The 19,140-nt window shown below is 37.5% G+C and overlaps 2 protein-coding genes and 1 long non-coding RNA gene across 5 annotated transcripts; all 3 read left to right on the plus strand.

The window, feature by feature from the left end:
* The first annotated feature begins 1,917 nt into the window (after positions 1–1,917).
* On the plus strand, positions 1,918–7,254 carry selenot2 (selenoprotein T, 2). 3 transcript variants are annotated; one of them, XM_056251225.1, is made up of 6 exons: positions 1,918–2,185; positions 2,721–2,831; positions 2,913–3,039; positions 5,320–5,407; positions 5,516–5,669; positions 6,311–7,254. In XM_056251225.1, the coding sequence occupies exons 1-5, from the start codon at positions 2,001–2,003 to the stop codon at positions 5,635–5,637; spliced, it is 633 nt and encodes a 210-aa protein (XP_056107200.1). In that variant the 5' UTR covers positions 1,918–2,000; the 3' UTR covers positions 5,638–5,669; positions 6,311–7,254. The 3 variants fall into 3 exon arrangements, with proteins under 3 accessions (XP_056107200.1, XP_056107201.1, XP_056107199.1); XM_056251226.1 differs by having other exon boundaries at positions 5,516–5,662; positions 6,374–7,254; XM_056251224.1 differs by having other exon boundaries at positions 1,919–2,185; positions 6,374–7,254.
* Positions 7,255–9,130: 1,876 nt separating this feature from the next.
* LOC130085462 (uncharacterized) lies at positions 9,131–9,959 on the plus strand. The gene is made up of 3 exons (XR_008807152.1): positions 9,131–9,147; positions 9,691–9,782; positions 9,939–9,959. It is a non-coding gene; the product is annotated as an uncharacterized LOC130085462 (long non-coding RNA).
* A 3-nt stretch (positions 9,960–9,962) lies between these two features.
* On the plus strand, positions 9,963–19,126 carry rnf4 (ring finger protein 4; the record flags this gene model as incomplete). Its single annotated transcript, XM_056251227.1, has 6 exons — positions 9,963–10,047; positions 14,703–14,779; positions 14,916–14,928; positions 15,150–15,273; positions 15,758–15,809; positions 18,004–19,126. Coding segments are annotated over 6 exons (501 nt in total), but the record flags the coding sequence as incomplete, so codon positions are not given.
* Positions 19,127–19,140: the final 14 nt, after the last annotated feature.

Here is a 19,140-nt window from a genome sequence, read left to right on the forward strand (position 1 = left end):
AGCTTAAAGTGGTTCTTCCAAATGCATTAAGACTTCAAAGGTTCAAACAGGCTAATTATTGTTACATTTCAATTCAAAACCACCAGAAAACAATTATATTAACATGACAAAGAATGGTGTTGTAAGTGTTTGTGGAAATGTTGATTATAAAAAAAGAGTGTAATATGGTGCCCCTGTAAGTTTGTTTTTAGTTATTATAATCTCTATCCACTGCCTATTCTATTCTGTTCTTTTGGTTCTACAGGAGAAGTTGCAGTTTTTTGTGTGTGTGTGGTTTCAGATGTATTCAGATTCATAAGAGAATTCTCTGGTTTCAATCGTTTTAGCCTTATACTGTATCTGCTGAAGACATTGAAGCCTTATGATTTGTCTTGTTTTGTGCCATTGTATGCTGTCACATGTTACAATATGTATGTTAGGTTTTGAGCACCAAATTAAATCTCACATATCCTGAAGCCCCAGCCCTTTCATTAGCTGAGAAATGGCTCCGCTTTAAAACAGCAACAATTATTGGAGTTCATATTTTATTTGTCATAGAAAAATTATGAACTGATTAAATGATTTTCAAACGCACCACACAGTACTGTTAACATATTATGCTGAAAAGAGAATCCCACTCTGCTGAAATTATTAATGGATTTATTGAGGACATGCAGTATTAACAATACTAATAGACTAACATTATGCAACGATAATCATCCTGTTGTAATAAATGCAACAACCAAAAAAATACATTTGCAATGTAAAGAGAGGAGTTAAACATTTTTAGGATGTAGAAGAAATAATTTATAATAAAATAAATAATTTTTCACCGTTCTAAATATATACAAGTGGAAAAGGCCATAATAAAGTTTACCCAGAGTGCTTATGCAATCAGGCTTTTGAATATTATTTTTGCATTCACAGAACAGTCATGAATTTAAAAGTGAAATTAAACTAGGCAAAAGTGCCCATGGTTAAGATATAGGCTACTCTCAGGCCTGGTTTCACAGACATATGAATATGTCATATTATATAGAATATATGAATAAAAATATAAAATATATAAATAATAGGCTACAATAAATATAAACTAATAAAGATAAAATTACAAAACTTTTTGTATTTATTGCATTTCAAAATCAATGTGTTAGGTATTTGCATGCATATTGAATAATGTGTTCTATAGAAATATGTCTATGGCCTGGTTTCACAGACAGGGCTTTATTAAACCAGGATTAGGCCATAGTTTAATTAGGACCTTTAAGTAGCTTTTATAAATGTGTTTAGAAAAAAGACATTACTGGTGTGCATCTTGAGACAAAACATATTTTAAGATATGTTAGTGCAAGTTTCTTTAAGGTAAAATAGCTCAGACATGCATTTTAGTCTGGGACTAGGCTTAAACCTTTTCTGTGAATCCGAGGGTAAATGACAGATATTTTACAGTTAAACTCATAATTCATTTGCAGCCTGTAATTTATTTATTTTTTAAATCATGACAAACACACACACACTCACAAATGTGCATAATCAACACATGAACTAATAGGATATATTTTTAAGATCATTAAACACAATAATCGAGTACCATAAGTGTACCAAAAAGCGCCATATTTTATTGTTACTGTCAACTCTCCACATTTGAATTTTTGCTCATTATGTAATTAATGTGCTAATGTGAAAATGGAGAAACACGTTGTTGTAACTGCTGTCTCTTTAAAAACTTTTATGAAATAATCTTAAAACGTTTTTAAATCATTTAAATGTAAAATGTTCCCTGTAATTTCCTTTGATGAGAGTGGCGTGGTGGAGGTGAAATGCGTTGATGACACAGACAGTAGATGTCGCTGTTTACACGCTCTCTGTAATGACTCAGCGTGAGAGACTTTTATTTTGAAACATACTTGTCTTGTCGCTTTATCCGGATTCACTCTGCGGTGTAAGTTAGTTAGCAGTCGACCGTTCAGCGGTAGCAGCGGGTCTGTGGGCTCGGTTCTGTCGCTGTGGACGGGCCGGAGATGGCGGAGTACAGTCAGACGGGTATATTAACGGCCCTCCTGCTGTTTACTGTGGTAACAGTGAAGGATATTTATGTGGGCCGCAACAGCATGACTCAGCAAGACAGCGCCGTACCCGACATGCACACACAGAGACCGAACAAACACACATTATACACGGGTCCGGTTCTCAAGTTCCAGTTCTGGTGAGAGACTCCACAGACATTCATGTTATTCAGTGTTTTCACTTTCTCTTTAAAGCCCAAAGGGGGTGCTAAGCTAATACGGCTAACATGGCATGCCCGAATAAAATAAAATAAACTATTTAAATGGATAAATATACATTAAAATAATTATAACTTGCATAATAATTTTATTTGCACAATAAAGAGGATGAATTGAGGTAAATTGGGCCGGTTTTGTCATGGGATGAATGCCAAGCGATTTAAGTTAACTTAACGTTACGTAAATCCACCCTTTAAATACGTTAAAATCATAAAGCATCTTTTACAACACATGCATATGTATAAATTATTTAATGTATTGAACTTGTAGGGTGGAGCTTGGTTCTTTGTACCGGTTGTTGATTGTATGATCAAATGATTTGAGAAGACCTCACTAGAGAGGTCATTTTTGATTTAACATTACAAAGTAAAAATATATACCGGTATGTAAAAATATCTTCATAATCATGTCCATTTCTAAAGTGATTCATCTTGGCCATTAACTGTTTGTTTTTAGTATATCCTGAGGGTACAGTAAGGTGTACCAGGAGTACTCCCGGTCCATCAGCCAGCTGTACCCGGACATCCGAATCGAGGGAGAGAATTACCCTCCCAAACCCATCAACAAGTGAGAGAGCATTTTTCCAGATCTTATGGAATTGACCCTCTGTCAGGCCTGACTTAACTCGTCATGTGTCTTCCTCTGCAGATACTTAGGTAACTTCATCTCTTATTTCAAACTGCTTGCCATCGCTTTGATTGTGACTGGACAAAATCCTTTTCAAATGTTTGGAATGGACACTCCAAGAATATGGTCCTGGGGACAGGAGAATAAGGTAATGTTGAAAATGGTGCTTGGACTCTAACCTGGTTTTATAGCGGAATCAAGGCTGAAGATAAACTTTCACTGTGTCATAGTTGAACTGACGCAAAAGCCTGTTTTGAGGAATGAGCAGCATTTCAGAGCCGTAAACACATCATTCAGTTTGAAGGCCAAGAATTGGCAGAATGTATATGATGGCCTACTGACTGTAAACACCTGTGTTAAAGATGTAAAATCAATTTTTAGGAGAGCCTGGTTATATCAGCAGAAAATTTGTTTAAAATGCTGTAAGTTCCATTTATGGAACAGTTATGAAATCAAACTTTGTTTTTGTTTAGAATAATATGCACTGATGAATCATGCTCCATGAGACTGCATGTAAAATATTAACCAATAATATGATAAGCTAAATATGACCATTTAATCAAATCCTGTTTTTACATTATTCCCAGCTCAATATCCTGTTTCACTTTGAAATATCCCATGTTATGTCACATATTACAGTATTTAATCAAAAGTGGCAGAGGTTTCACACCATGACATTTGGTCAAGAAACATATGAGGATATTGACGCTCATCGGCACTATTTTATTGGATGGTTGCATGAATTATTTGACAGTTAAGTCATGATTTAATGGAAGTAGCATCAGATGCTTTTTACGTATTGTGAGTGATGTGTTTATATGTGTGTATATACACTCACCGGCCACTTTATTAGGTACCCCATGCTAGTAACGGGTTGGACCCCCTTTTGCCTTCAGAACTGCCTCAATTCTTCGTGGCATAGATTCAACAAGGTGCTGGAAGCATTCCTCAGGGAGTTTGGTCCATATTGACATGATGGCATCACACAGTTGCCGCAGATTTGTCGGCTGCACATCCATGATGCGAATCTCCCGTTCCACCACATCCCAAAGATGCTCTATTGGGTTGAGATCTGGTGACTGTGGAGGCCATTTTAGTACAGTGAACTCATTGTCATGTTCAAGAAACCAATTTGAAATGATTAGAGCTTTGTGACATGGTGGAAGTAGCCATCAGAGGATGGGTACATGGTGGCCATAAAGGGATGGACATGGTCAGAAACAATGCTCAGGTAGGCCGTGGCATTTAAACGATGCCCAATTGGCACTAAGGGGCCTAAAGTGTGCCAGGAAAACATCCCCCACACCATTACACCACCACCACCAGCCTGCACAGTGGTAACAAGGCATGATGGTTCCATGTTCTCGTTCTGTTTACGCCCAATTCTGACTCTAACATCTGAATGTCTCAACAGAAATCGAGACTCATCAGACCAGGCAACATTTTTCCAGTCTTCAACTGTTCAATTTTGGTGAGCTCTTGCAAATTGTAGCCTCTTTTTCCTATTTGTAGTGGAGATGAGTGGTACCCGGTGGAGTCTTCTGCTGTTGTAGCCCATCCGCCTCAAGGTTGTGCGTGTTGTGGCTTCACAAATGCTTTGCTGCATACCTCGGTTGTAACGAGTGGTTATTTCAGTCACTGTTGCCCTTCTATCAGCTCGAACCAGTCTGGCCATTCTCCTCTGACCTCTGGCATCAACAAGGCATTTCCGCCCACAGAACTGCCGCTCACTGGATGTTTTTTCTTTTTCGGACCATTCTCTGTAAACCCTAGAGATGGTTGTGCGTGAAAATCCCAGTAGATTAGCAGTTTCTGAAATACTCAGACCAGCCCTTCTGGCGCCAACAATCATGCCACGTTCAAAGTCACTCAAATCAACTTTCTTCCCCATACTGATGCTTGGTTTGAACTGCAGGAGATTGTCTTGACCATGTCTACATGCCTAAATGCACTGAGTTGCCGCCATGTGATTGGCTGCTTAGAAATTAAGTGTTAACGAGCAGTTGGACAGGTGTACCTAATAAAGTGGCCGGTGAGTGTATATACACATATACAAATTAAGCAGATTATCGAAGAAGAAAATGTAGGGCAGGACTTGGTTCTGGGCATCGATTGTTGACTGGATGGAGGCAGATCTGAATGAAAGCTTGCAGCCAATTGTCAGAAAAGTGCGGGTTTAAGCAGACAAAATGATTGGAGAAGTCCAGCATTTCACTGGAATATTTTGATTAAGAAGTACAATATCTAATAGAATTGAGAACTGAAACGCATGCACAGATTAATTGTCCACATTAAGATCAATTACAGAGATGGGGTGAATTTACATTTCATGCCAACTGCATTTTGTCCACTGTCTTCGTAGTGGTTTTAAATGGGAATCAATCTAAATCTGGAGGATGTTTCTCATGGTTGATGGTCTGTTTTGCAGATTTTCTCCTGCCTTATGGCATTCTTCCTTAGTAACATGCTGGAGACCCATTTCCTCTCGACAGGGGCTTTTGAGGTTACATTGAATGGTAATGTCATTTGGATGACCACTCCACTCGGAAAAAAAAACAACTTAAAAAAAATATATATAAACAATATATGTATGTCAAAGATGCATAACTATCTTTCTGTTTTAGATGTACCAATTTGGTCCAAGTTGCAATCTGGATACGTGCCCAACATTCAGGAGCTTTTCCAGATCTTGGATAACCACCTTAAGATGAATCAGGTTGACAAGATGAACTTTCCCTCACCGTAGAGCTGTTGTTTTTGCCAAGAGACATGTAAGAGGTAAAACCTGTACAATGACATCACCGTGTGTGTCACAGCATGTTTTGTTGTTGTTGTTGCTTTCAGTACAGGTGTTTCCCTTGACTTACAGATTATACGCAAAACTTGAATCTGTTGCTTGCATGGTATTTCAGTATGGTATTTACACTTCTGTTAAAAAGTTTGAGGTCAGAAAGATTGTTTTGAAAGTCTCTTATGCTCACCCCAAATTTGGACAGGACTAGTTTTCCAGAGGGACGTTAGAGAAATTTGTGTTTCGCAGACGTACGTTGCTATTTTAATCCCGTCTGAATCTTCCTAGACTGTTTTTCTCCCACAACCTCTGTAAAAATTCCACAGAAGTATGCTAGTATGTGGTTTCAAATACAGCATTTGTGAAGGATAAAGAACCAGCTCTAAGGTCATTTGCTCATGAATTGGACTAAACAGCTCATGCTGTATGTTTGGTTTAATGTGTTTTTTTTTCCAAAATAGAGATGAGCTTTCCTGCTGTTATTTTGCTGGACTCTGCATTTTTTTTTTCTTGCATTTAATTCAGACAGCAATGCGGCATGTACCTTTCTAGGGGGAAAAATGTAGTAAAAAGCTCTTTTTTTTTTACTGCTTTCGTCACTACTTGATGCTGCATTGCACTTGTTTAGGACATGTCAATCAACATGCCTTATTCTACCCAAGAGCACCATCAAGTGTCCTCTCGTCTGCAGGTCTTCGGAGCCGTTTCTCTGTTCAGAGGGACTGTGGACTGTGGCATAATGAAGGCCTGCGCTGAAAACAGCACGCTGTGAGCGCAGACTCGATGCTCGGCCACCACACACACTCCTCCTGCCCAGCGACACACATCTCCGGATTGACTACATCGCTTCAGAGCATCAAACTTCATACATTTGTAGTAGGAGAGTAACATGAGCGCTAAAGGCACTACATTTATTACCGAATGCTGAAGTTAGGTTTTTTTTTTTTTTTTTTGTCATTCTGTTTGTAACAAGTGCTTTTAACTGAGATTGAATGGAATGTTCCGTCTTTCTCGAGGGCAACTGTGATGTTTTCTTAATGTAGATGTCTTTAAATGGCCTTTAACATGATCATTTGTTTGCACTGGTGTAGACTGTACTGTACTCGGGGGAATCTGACTTTTTTAATTAGTGGGAATGTCTGTGTACTGTGGAAACATGCAGGATTTTTTTTAGAGAGCTAATGTTTTTTGTTTTTTTTATGCTTGAAGTGGTACATTTTTTGTTTGTCACAGGTTCACTGGTTAGATTCATAAGTACTGCATGTGATGAAGGCCAGATCTTCTGACTTTAACTGTATACACTGCCAGGGTGAGCTGTGAAATCGTCTGCAGTCGTCTTAATGATGGTGTGATTGAGTGTTGCATATCAGAAGATGTGAATGGGAACTCCAAAGACATCCACTATTTTTCCAGCTCTCTCCATATAGATGTGGCGGCAAGCAATGTACCCCTGATAGTTTAGTGCATCTGTGAATTTGTAACAAAAGTGATATTGATAGTTGGGATTATGTTGCATTGAGAAAAGAAATTATACTCCTTCACATTGATCTAAAATAAAGATTCAAATATATATATAAAAAATGTGATTTGTGAATTATTTTTTATTATCAGTTTTCATATATAATTGAGTAACAACATGATTGTTAATATGGTTTCTGTTTTTGTGCTTGATTGAATTATTGGTTTAGAATGTTTTAATAGGTAAAGTTGGCAAATATGATATAAAAGTGTTTTGATAGAAAATAGACAAAAATCTTTTGTTTTTCGATTATAAATCAATTTTTCACCAAAATCTTTATATTTTCTAATGAGGTGCATTGGGTTATGTTTAAAATCTTAATGAAACTCAAGTTGCACGTTTTTTTTTTCCTTATTGTGATACAGTAGTGGCCCAAAGTGATGTCCAGAGGGGATATTTGTTTTTGATGACCCAACAAGTTTGAATAAACCATCAAAATATGAGGAAAAAAGATATATATTTAAATTAAAATATGTTAAATTTGAGGGAAGAACAAAACTATACTTGGTTCAGGTATTTATCTGATAAAATTATGTGCCAAAAAAGTCATGTTATAGCTTTGCAAAACAAAAAGCTCTCAGGAAAAAGCATACATCGATGACAATAATCAGTTCTTAATATTTATATATTTTTGGTTATCTCGTTTTTCCATATTTTCATAATTTCTTTGAATGAGAGCCTGGCCAAAAATTATGTCTGCGCAATTTAGTAAATGCCAAAAAAGCTATTTTCAAAAATATATATATTTTCAAAATTGATATAATGCACATTGTTGAGTCATGAACAATGTGTTTAAACACGTTTTAGTTGTTAAATTACATTCTTTAGTGTTAAAGTGTTTAATTTAATTTTGGGACTTTTTATATCAGGCGGTACAACCAAATAGTTGTACCACCTGACGTGGTATTAGTGCACTAACTTACCCATACTTGAAATGAGCAGTTTGTACCAGTATATGAGAGAGATCTACAAATCTTTTCACTGCCACAAGGATCAGTCGGGCTCTTCTGGATGATACATTATCATGTTTACTGTTAGTAAACAGCTTTAAAACCACTGATATTTATCAATTGAAATGTTTCAAACTTAAAATGATGCCATAGTATTTCGTTTTTAATTTATTATTATTAAGACAACATTTTAAATAGTTCTTAGTCTGTTAATTGTTCGGACAGTTGGACCACCTGACATCTTTGGGGTTTAAGATAACAAAACATAAAATAAAATGTATTATTTAAATGTACTAAAAATTAATTTAAACTAAATAGGTTTTATAGATTAAAGTGATATATCATGAATTTATCAAATTATTGTAAAAGGAAATAATGCAGTTTGACACAAAAAAATGTCATTGAGAAAAAATGTCATTTGTCATTGAGAGCATGACGTAATTTAGATATATTTTTAAGATGGAAGAATGCGGTTGTACAGATAGAATGAAAGATTGGTATCAAAGAGCACACCCAGGTTCCTAACCGATGACGAATGTTTGACAGAGCAGCCATCAAGTGTTGGACAGTATTCTAGGTTATTACATGAGGAAGTTTTTTGTCCAATAATTAAAATCTGTTTTTGTTTTTTTCAGAATTAAGTAGTAAAGGCTACATTATTATGTTTCTTTTTTCTACTTTTATAGTACTGTATTGTACTGTTCAATTTACGTATTTACTTATTTACTGTAATCTAATTTTTATTTATTTACTCATTTGTTTATTTTAATCAAAATTTAAAAAATATATGGAAACAGTCCTTTTTTTCATTCTTTTGTGTGTGTGTGTGTGTTTCATGTTATGTGGATGCTAGAAAAGATTTGCGGTTCATGAAAATTCATACACCCAGAATTCTTCCAGTCCCACAGGTGGCGCTGTGTGGAGGAGAACTGTGCGTCTTATTCTACTGTATTTCTGCTGTAGCTTTTAAGGGCTGACTGCTGGAGAGAGTGTTGAGTATGTAACCGGCTAATCTGTAAAACTGACGATAATGTTGATTTAATATGTGATATTTAAATATAAAAGCGAGTATACTAATGTATTAAACAATAATTTAACCAAACGTACATTTCTAGAATCAAGCTAGCTGTCAGCTAACAATAAGACCATGTTAGCTAATTAGCGAACTAGCTACTATTTAAAACACTTTTTGACAGGTTCTTTACTGATCACGTCAAGTATTTATTATTGTTCACAAAATAACAAAACGCGCCTTTTGTCCATGCTTACTACACGGTTTTCTATTAATTTTAGTCATGTAAATAAGGCTAACGTTAGCTGGCTAATGCAGATATTCAACTCGCTCATTTATTTAACTTACATACGATATTTAACACAAGGGTTTCATCTTGTGAGAATAGAGCAAACTACACGTCATTTAAAACGAGTGATGTGTCGTCAGGAGTTAATAACTGACATCTTTAGACTGAATTGCTAAGCTTTGAATAAAGACTGTCTAAACAGTTTGTGTCCTTATAATACGACTAATTTGTGTTTTAGCATTTATTATCCGTTTCGAGGAATTATCTGTTGACTAAGTGATATTTCGAGGCATATTGGAGTTGTGAACACCAGTCATCATGAGTAATGCTGTGAGTATGGCTGATCATGTGACCACTCACGTGACTGATTATTGCTGATTAAATTTAAACTATTGCAGCTTGTTGAATGGCAGTTTCCCTGCTTCCAAACAATAACAGTAATACAATAGCTGTACTATAGTAACCACTTGTGTCTCCTGTGTTTAGATCCAGAGGAAAAGACGATCAGTCCGTGTCAGCAGAAAGAGGAACCAGACCCAGATGTCTCAGACGGTGATGGAGACTATTGATGTGCTGGAAAGTGACAGAACTAATAGTGAGTTTGCTTTAGTTTTGCCAGATGAGTCATTCACTTCTCATATAGTCGATGTATCATTTATCAAGCACGACATGCAGCGGTTTACTGAAAAGACCCTATGATCAACAATATCCTGTTTAAACAAAGCCTTGTAGCCTGGTTGACACCAGACCCTTCTCAGTTGGGTCTGGGGAAGGTTCATTCACAGCCCATTTCCAAAGGGACGCGCGTCACCAACGGATGTCTCTCAAATGCCTCTGGGCGCAATTGGATAGACCTAAAACCAATCAGAGCATTCGTCATTGTGTAAAGCTCGCCTCAACGTTTGTGTTTGGTGCCTCGATTTGGAAAAATTGGAAATGGGCTTGAATAGGCTCTTGGCCAGACTGACTTGCAGAGCAAATCTCAAATGGCTACAAGCCTTGAACAATAAATCACATTTTGCAGGAGGGTTGAACAACATTCAGAATTTACAGTTTCCTTTTCAGTTTGTGTGCTGGAGTGCAACAGTCTGGTTCTGGAAGGAAAAATCCCATTCATTTTCTCCATAGGGAAATTGATTTTGAACAATAACTTATAAACCGTTAAAGAGCAGCTTCCAGAGTGGCTATATATATATATATATATATGAACCAAAATAACTTTTTTTACAACAAAAATGAACCATTACTAATCTTACTTAAGCTGGACTATGAAGCTATTTTCTTCTAGATTTGCTGTACAGCAGAAACAAACTTTGTTGCATTATTTTCCTGTTATCTCTGTAACTGACTTGACTTGGCTTGAAAGACCGTCCTACTGTAGGCTCCAAGGTTGTTAATCGATGATACATGCTTTTGTTGAAGTCATCAGCCTGCATTATTTCAACTTCATTTTTGTAATACTAGTCTTTAATGGGAAATCCTTGTGAGAAACTGCATTACCCATGATTTTATATATATATATATATATATATATATATATATACACACTCACCGGCCACTTTATTAGGTACACCTGTCCAACTGCTCGTTAACACCTAATTTCTAAGCAGCCAATCACATGGCGGCAACTCAGTGCATTTAGGCATGTAGACATGGTCAAGACAATCTCCTGCAGTTCAAACCAAGCATCAGTATGGGGAAGAAAGTTGATTTGAGTGACTTTGAACGTGGCATGATTGTTGGTGCCAGAAGGGCTGGTCTGAGTATTTCAGAAACTGCTAATCTACTGGGATTTTCACGCACAACCATCTCTAGGGTTTACAGAGAATGGTCCGAAAAAGAAAAAACATCCAGTGAGCGGCAGTTCTGTGGGCGGAAATGCCTTGTTGATGCCAGAGGTCAGAGGAGAATGGCCAGACTGGTTCGAGCTGATAGAAGGGCAACAGTGACTGAAATAACCACTCGTTACAACCGAGGTATGCAGCAAAGCATTTGTGAAGCCACAACACGCACAACCTTGAGGCGGATGGGCTACAACAGCAGAAGACTCCACCAGGTACCACTCATCTCCACTACAAATAGGAAAAAGAGGCTACAATTTGCAAGAGCTCACCAAAATTGAACAGTTGAAGACTGGAAAAATGTTGCCTGGTCTGATGAGTCTCGATTTCTGTTGAGACATTCAGATGTTAGAGTCAGAATTTGGCGTAAACAGAATGAGAACATGGAACCATCATGCCTTGTTACCACTGTGCAGGCTGGTGGTGGTGGTGTAATGGTGTGGGGGATGTTTTCCTGGCACACTTTAGGCCCCTTAGTGCCAATTGGGCATCGTTTAAATGCCACGGCCTACCTGAGCATTGTTTCTGACCATGTCCATCCCTTTATGGCCACCATGTACCCATCCTCTGATGGCTACTTCCACCATGTCACAAAGCTCTAATCATTTCAAATTGGTTTCTTGAACATGACAATGAGTTCACTGTACTAAAATGGCCTCCACAGTCACCAGATCTCAACCCAATAGAGCATCTTTGGGATGTGGTGGAACGGGAGATTCGCATCATGGATGTGCAGCCGACAAATCCGCGGCAACTGTGTGATGCCATCATGTCAATATGGACCAAACTCCCTGAGGAATGCTTCCAGCACCTTGTTGAATCTATGCCACGAAGAATTGAGGCAGTTCTGAAGGCAAAAGGGGGTCCAACCCGTTACTAGCATGGGGTACCTAATAAAGTGGCCGGTGAGTGTATATTTATGTATGCACATTTTGCAGGACATTTTAATTGTGTATAAATATAAAAATATTTCTACATTGTTTCTAATTTGATTGTCATTCGCAATGCTCCATGGGATTGTATTTCCAGAACACTGAAATTACCATAACAGATGAATTGTCAAAATATTGAACATGGCTATCATAACAGATTTTTAATTTTACTCGTACTACAAACACAATACCACATTCCCTCATTTGAATATTTAGATTTTATAATATATCAAATTATTATTATAATTATTAAATATACATTTTGATGTGACATTTCAAGTATTATCTTATATTTCTTGGAAAAACCTGGAATATTTCTGGAAAAATGAACATTTTGATGAATTGAATTCAGACTAAAAATGAAATGTAGTGTTACAACCATTTTTATATGAATTAAGAATTTTCTAATGATTGTCATTCCTTATTTATTTAAATGAAATAACATTTTAAATCTTAAGCCGGGGACACACTTAACGACTGTAAGGCTGATTATGAGTGTAATTTGATATGACTGATCATGCCCAAACCCGCCGAGTCGTGTTCACAGTTGGTGTTTAAAGTCTGCTCCCGTCATTGGAAAGAGTGTTTAAGTGTGCTCAGTCAGTTTAGAACGTTTCAGCTAGTCGGTAAGTGTGTCATCCACTATTATTTAAAGCTGCTGTAGGTAACTTTTGAAAAAATGTATTTGCTAAAACTGTCATTATGTCCTGACAGTAGAATATGAGACAGATAATCTGTGTAAAAATCAAGCTCCTCTGGCTCCTCCTAGTGGTCCTATTGCCATTTGCAAGAACTTCACGCTCCCGGTCAGAAACAACCAATCAGAGCCAGGAGGAGTGTCTTAGCAGTGTCAATCACGCTCGTGTACGCGCTGATCACACACCTCTCTTGCACAGCGCGAGCCGTCGTTCAAACTCAAGATTGCCGGCGTGCTGCAGCTGTGCTTATGACGGAGAAACAACCTAAACTGCCAATTCTCGAGTGACGCCTGCTCATAAAACAAAGAGGTAAAAGGAAAAAGACTGATGACGATAAACAAGCGAAAAAGAAAGAATTACACAGAGCCCATTGACTCGGTGTCAAAACTCTAGCCGCATAACATGTAGATAAAATGTCACGCACTCTGCTAAGCAACAATTGAAACCTGCTAATTCACTGGCTTATCATGTTGCTGAAATAATGTACTAGCACACCTTATCTAGCATTATATATCGCTAGAATAATTACTTACATACTGTAACGTTAGTTACCGTTATATTAACGTTATCTTACTAGCTATTTATAACTTATAGAAAGAGTGCAACATTATAAAGTTACATGTAGGCTATTGCAAAATACATAATGATTTGAGGACCAAGTTTGTAGTCAAAGTATGGGCAGGCCATAGTCAATGTAAAGCATATTATTGACGTTTAGTCCCTATTAGTGAATGTGCCATATAACTTTATCCGCTGTTATCGGTGGCCCTGTTTACTAGCCTGCGCGTTCACGACAGGCTCCGCTGTGGAGGGAGGGCTGTAGCGCAGCAAAGAGCAAGGGGGTGGGACCTATAAGTTGTGCTTGTTCAAATTTTCAGGCTGAGTCAACGTTTTCTCAAAACTCCCTACTGCAGCTTTAAGGCATTAAATTAAAATTAACAACAATTGTATTCTCTTTTTTTTTGGAACTGTAATTTAAAAGATTTCCCCGACAGATTTAGGGCCTGTTTACACCTGGTCACCTCATGCGTTTTCTCTGATCGGATAGCTATTTGATCCTGGAAAGACCTGACCGGATGCATAAACTGCTAAGACTACTCTTACAAGTTAGTCATAATTTTTCTTTCCTTTAAGACTGTTCATACCTTTTTTTAATGCAGTTACATAAAATCGTAGATTGGTCTAATTTGATACCGAAAAGTAAGACTGATTACCCCAACTAACTGCTATTTGTTCGCACTAGTTCTTAAGACACAGTCTTAACATAATGTCTGTTTATGCACTGGTGTAAATGCCCTCTTAAACGGATTTAAATCTGATCACTCAAACCACTTCAGGCGGGTTTGAGACGCATTCCTGACGAAACTGGACAAGTATAAATGCATCTGGTTGTTGAAGCCACATATGTAAATTTTACTCCTCCCAAAATGGTTTAAAAAAAAAAAGTCACATGACCGTGATACTGCAACACAGATATGGGCCGCCCCAGATGAGTGGCTGAGTAGCAAACCGACGTGCAAATTAAAGTAGACTAAATGATCCCACCAGGGCTGATGCCACTCTCTCTCCTATTGCTGGCCTTGATCTTGAAATGAGCTGATGAGAAATAAACACATTTATGTGGCCAAGTGTAAATGGAAGAGTTTTAACAAAAAGGTTAGCTAGCCGATGAGTTAAAACACATGAAGTGACCAGGTGTAAACAGGCCAGTAGCTTCTTTCTAAATGTCTCCAGATCTAGACTGCTAACGTGTTTCTCTTTCATGCTGTCTTGTTGAAGGTGAAGATGTAGTAGATTTAACGTGTGAAGGGTCAGAAACTGCGGTTGTTGACCTCACCAATAATGATTCTATTGTGGTGAGTCTACAACTCTTGTACTATAGTATAAGTTTGACTGAAGCATGTGCTTTCTATTCTTTGGTTGTGTTGGTATTACTTTTTTTTTTTTAATGAATTCTGTCTCTTCCTTTTCTCGTCGTCTCATGGGATCAAGGTTGTGGAAGATGGTAATGTATCATAATGTTTTTCTTTTGTTGATGTAATTAAACTTCTCATTTGTAAGTCATTTTTGATAAAAGCTAATTATAAACAAATAAAGCTAATGTAAATGTAGTTTTCGTTAAATATGAAGTAACGGGTGGATTTCAAATAATATGACAGAATACTTATTGTAGTGGCAGTGAGGTGAGTTTTTAAAAATGTGATAACATTCATGTGTGTGTTGCAGGTGTGCAGAGCAGACGTGGACCGGGCACAGAGAGTTACGTTCTGAGCAGTGATGAAGAGGAAGAGTCCAGTCTCAGACTCAGTCCAGGTTTACTGTCCACCCTACAGGCCAGCTCACGGGCCAGGTACATCCATGCTTCTCACAAAGATTACATCAGCCTACGCCTATGAGTCTTGGAACCTATTTCAAAGCCACCAAACACCGTTGTTGTGCAAATGAATGGCCAGAACACATTAAAAGTGTTCTGTTTTCAGTTGAAACGGACCCTAAATGAATAACTAATGATTTTTTACAACGGAAGTGAATCAATCAAAAAACGGACACTTTAGCTTGACAATAACTTTATTCTAGAGCTGCTGTAAAACCAAAACAATCTCTGTTCCATTCATTTCCTATTATCACTGTAAAGCTGCTTTGAAACTATGTATATTTAAAAGCGCTGTATAAATGGTGACATGACATTATGCTAAACAATAGTCTTCATCCTTGTATGTAAATTTTGTGAATGCAGCTTTGTGCACTTTTACACAACAGTAAGGTCTAGTTAACACTAGAACAGTGTGTATTTCTCCATCTTCTCGTGTTGACTTGTGTTGTGTTGGCTGTAGGTCTACACCAGGAGCCGTTAGCTGTCCTGTTTGCATGGATGCTTATTCAGAGGTAAGTCCTTAGGCCTTATATGTGGTTAATAATCTTATACCATGGTCTTGGTGAATACTCGATTCTGATTGGCTGCAGGGTGTCCATTAAAAAGTGATTGAGGACACCTAGTAAAGGAGTTCTGGTGACACTGACTGTTTACCGTTCGAAATTAATAAATAAATGTGCTGGCTACATCAGCTGTGAGTAACCATAGCAACAGGCAATCAAAGTATCCGTTTATCCGTCTACGAGCTGAGCGGTCTATTATATCTCCGGTTGCTAACTAAACCGTCAGGCGTAACCAGGGAAACCAAGTTATTGTTTGTAAAAACTTTAGATTTCGATTGTAAAATTAAAATATTTATATTAAAATATAAACTAATGTTTTAAAAATGTGTTATTTGGCAAGTGACCATGGTATAAGCGGGTTAATGCCCTCCGAGGTGTCCATTGTCTAGGTATTAATGGACTTTGGCGGAGGCCTCCGCTGCGCGTCGGACGGTTCACGCCTCGCCATCGTCCATTAATACCTGATAATGGACACCTCGCCGGGCATTAACCCTTACATATATGCAGTTCATTTAAGCCCAAAGTATTCTTCATTTGACACATGCGTATACAACAACTCTGTCCAGTACCTGGGCAATCTCTCTTCATGAGTTATAGCCAGTTGTACAAATGAGGGCACTTTCTGCTTTCTTTGCACAATCTCTCATCCATGTAGCCGTCCATTGTTGGCACACGTTTCTCTCTGTTCCGTTAATTCTTTTTTTTTCTTGGACTACCTTGTGAATCCACGGCCCTTGCGGACAAACTAATTTCAATGCACATGTGCAGGTTGCGTGTGAAGAGAAAAGTATACTTTGGGCTTTATATGGTTAATTCACACCAAAATGAACGTTGTCATCATTTAAGGCCAATTCACACTTCACAAACAGACGGCGACATACGGCAACAGAAACTTCATCGGGTTTTGTCGGATCAGAGCGTTACGAATGTCTGCATCTGTTGGGGTTGGGTGGAGCTTTTTCACCGACTGAACATGTTGAACTACCGTTTGTCGGGTTGTGGAATGCCTGAGAAATTACGTACTGTGATTTTCCGCGTTGGTTGGCGTCTAAGGATTATGGAAGCTTGTTTCCGCCCCAGAATAAAATATTTTAAAAGATAATTGCGACTTTTTATCTCACAATTGCGAGTTTATATCTCGCAATTCTGACTTTATAACACACAATTGCGTGTTATAAAGTCAGAATTGTGAGATATAGGCCTAAACTCGCAATTGTGAGTTGTAAAGTCGTTGTAAGGAAAAAGACTGACTTTTTTCTCAGAATTGCGAGTTTATATCTCACAATTGTGACTTTATAACGCACAATTGTGACTTTATATCACGCAATTCTGACTCTTTTCTCACAATTACGACTTAATTTCACGCAAGTCTGAGATAAAAAAGTAAAGTAAAAAGATGTAAACTCGCAATTGTGAGAAAAAAAGTCAGAATTGTGAGATAAAAAGTCGCAATTACCTTTTTTTATTTTTCATTCTGATGATGCCGTGTGAATTGGCTTTTCTGGATAATTTTGGATAATTAAAAAATTGGGTTTGAATGAATGATTCAATGACTCGCTAATAAAGATTCACTTATTCCATTACTGAATGAATCGGAATTTTTGAGCACATCTTTTGAATGAATGATTCAATAAGTACATCTGTCACTTGTCGCCACCTACTGGTGTAACGATGTAATTGATACAATCTTTATTTTTAGCGTCAAGTTACTTTCAAAAGGTGATTTACTCTATTTTGATCGCTACCATAGACATCAAACCATAACCTGTTATTCCCAGTACTTCTGTGAAGATTTGAATTACTGTTAAAAAGACTGCTCTCTCTTCATCTGTTCTCATCGTTCATCAGCTGAAAAAGAAATTGTTCTGAAAGTGATTCCAGCAATATTCCTCTGTGCCGTTATTGTTATAGTTGTGGTGTGTTATTCTTTTACTTTTAGAACAATTTTTGTAGAACCGTATCATTATTTTTATACTGTATTGTTAACCTTGGTGTGAACGGGCCTTTAATGATGAATCGTTTTGGTTTTGGATGAAATAATTTAATTGAACTATAAATATATCTTCTAGTCTATAATATGATGTATTTCTCTGGTTGAATAAACCGACTGACTTTGTAAATAAATCTTTGATCCCACTTCCAGATCATTGACAGCGGTCGGCTCATGGTCTCCACGAAGTGCGGGCACCTTTTCTGCAGTCAGTGCATCCGCGACTCTCTCAGCAGAGCTCACAGCTGCCCTACATGTAGAAAGAAACTCACACAAAAACAATATCACCCAATATATATCTAATGGTAAGACGAGCAACTCGCTGAGGTCAGCGTCTCAACCTCTGCAGTACGTTCTCTGCAGTCCATTCAACTGTACACGTCTATGTTTTCACTGGCTGTTTCATATTTGACACATCAGTGCCGAGATGATAGGCACAACAACAGAAAAAGACGACCTTGTGTGATTTTGTTGGAACTGAAAGGGCACTTAGTCTAGGATTAAGTATTTTTAAATTGTGAATACAAACACTGTTTTGAAGTTTAGAGGTATTGGGAATATAAACTGACATTGGGTAGTCTGGGTTTGAGGTCTTGGCTGCTATAATAATATTTCCCCCCTTTTTCTTTTTTTTGGTCACTCAACTGCCCAGTTTTAGTATTGAGTAAAATGGTTAAAGTTAGGATCCAGTTTGAATGAAAAAGGAGTGACCAACCATCACAGTAGCATCTAGTAATGTTAGTTTAGTCTTGAGAAGAAAATGGCTCAGTGCTGTGGTGGTCTCAATTCTTGTTTAGTGAAATTGTCAGTGACATTTTTGAGCTTTTAGTGAATGGGGCGCATCGATGGACAATGAGGTCGCCCTTCCCTGTACCTGTACATTTATTTGTATAGCCTTGTTAGCTTTAACTGTCACTCACAGTTAACTTGTACTTCATTATCTCTTTATTTGATGGGAATTCATATTTAGATTTATTATTTGTCATTAAGTATGGTTACATTCAGATAAATACTTGAAGGGACAATGACTGCTGGTCAACACTGTAATGTGTCGTCCTGGTTGCGCTTTCATCTCAGAAGCACTTTTAAAATGATTATTTGCTGACCGGTTAGCAGTGGGTGACCAGGGATTGGAGCTAGCAAGGCTTGTTTGCCAACTATACATGTTAAATGTTGATATTTGTATATATTTTCATGTATAAAGGACCTGTAAGTTAAGAGGCGTTAGTATTGTTAAGACCATAACATTTATTTCAATAAACGTTTTGATCACTGATTGTGTACTTTATT

This window comes from Rhinichthys klamathensis, unplaced genomic scaffold, assembly GCF_029890125.1.
Source record: "Rhinichthys klamathensis goyatoka isolate OS25496 unplaced genomic scaffold, OSU_Roscu_1.1 h1tg000079l_1, whole genome shotgun sequence".
NCBI classification, from domain to species: Eukaryota; Metazoa; Chordata; class Actinopteri; order Cypriniformes; family Leuciscidae; genus Rhinichthys; species Rhinichthys klamathensis.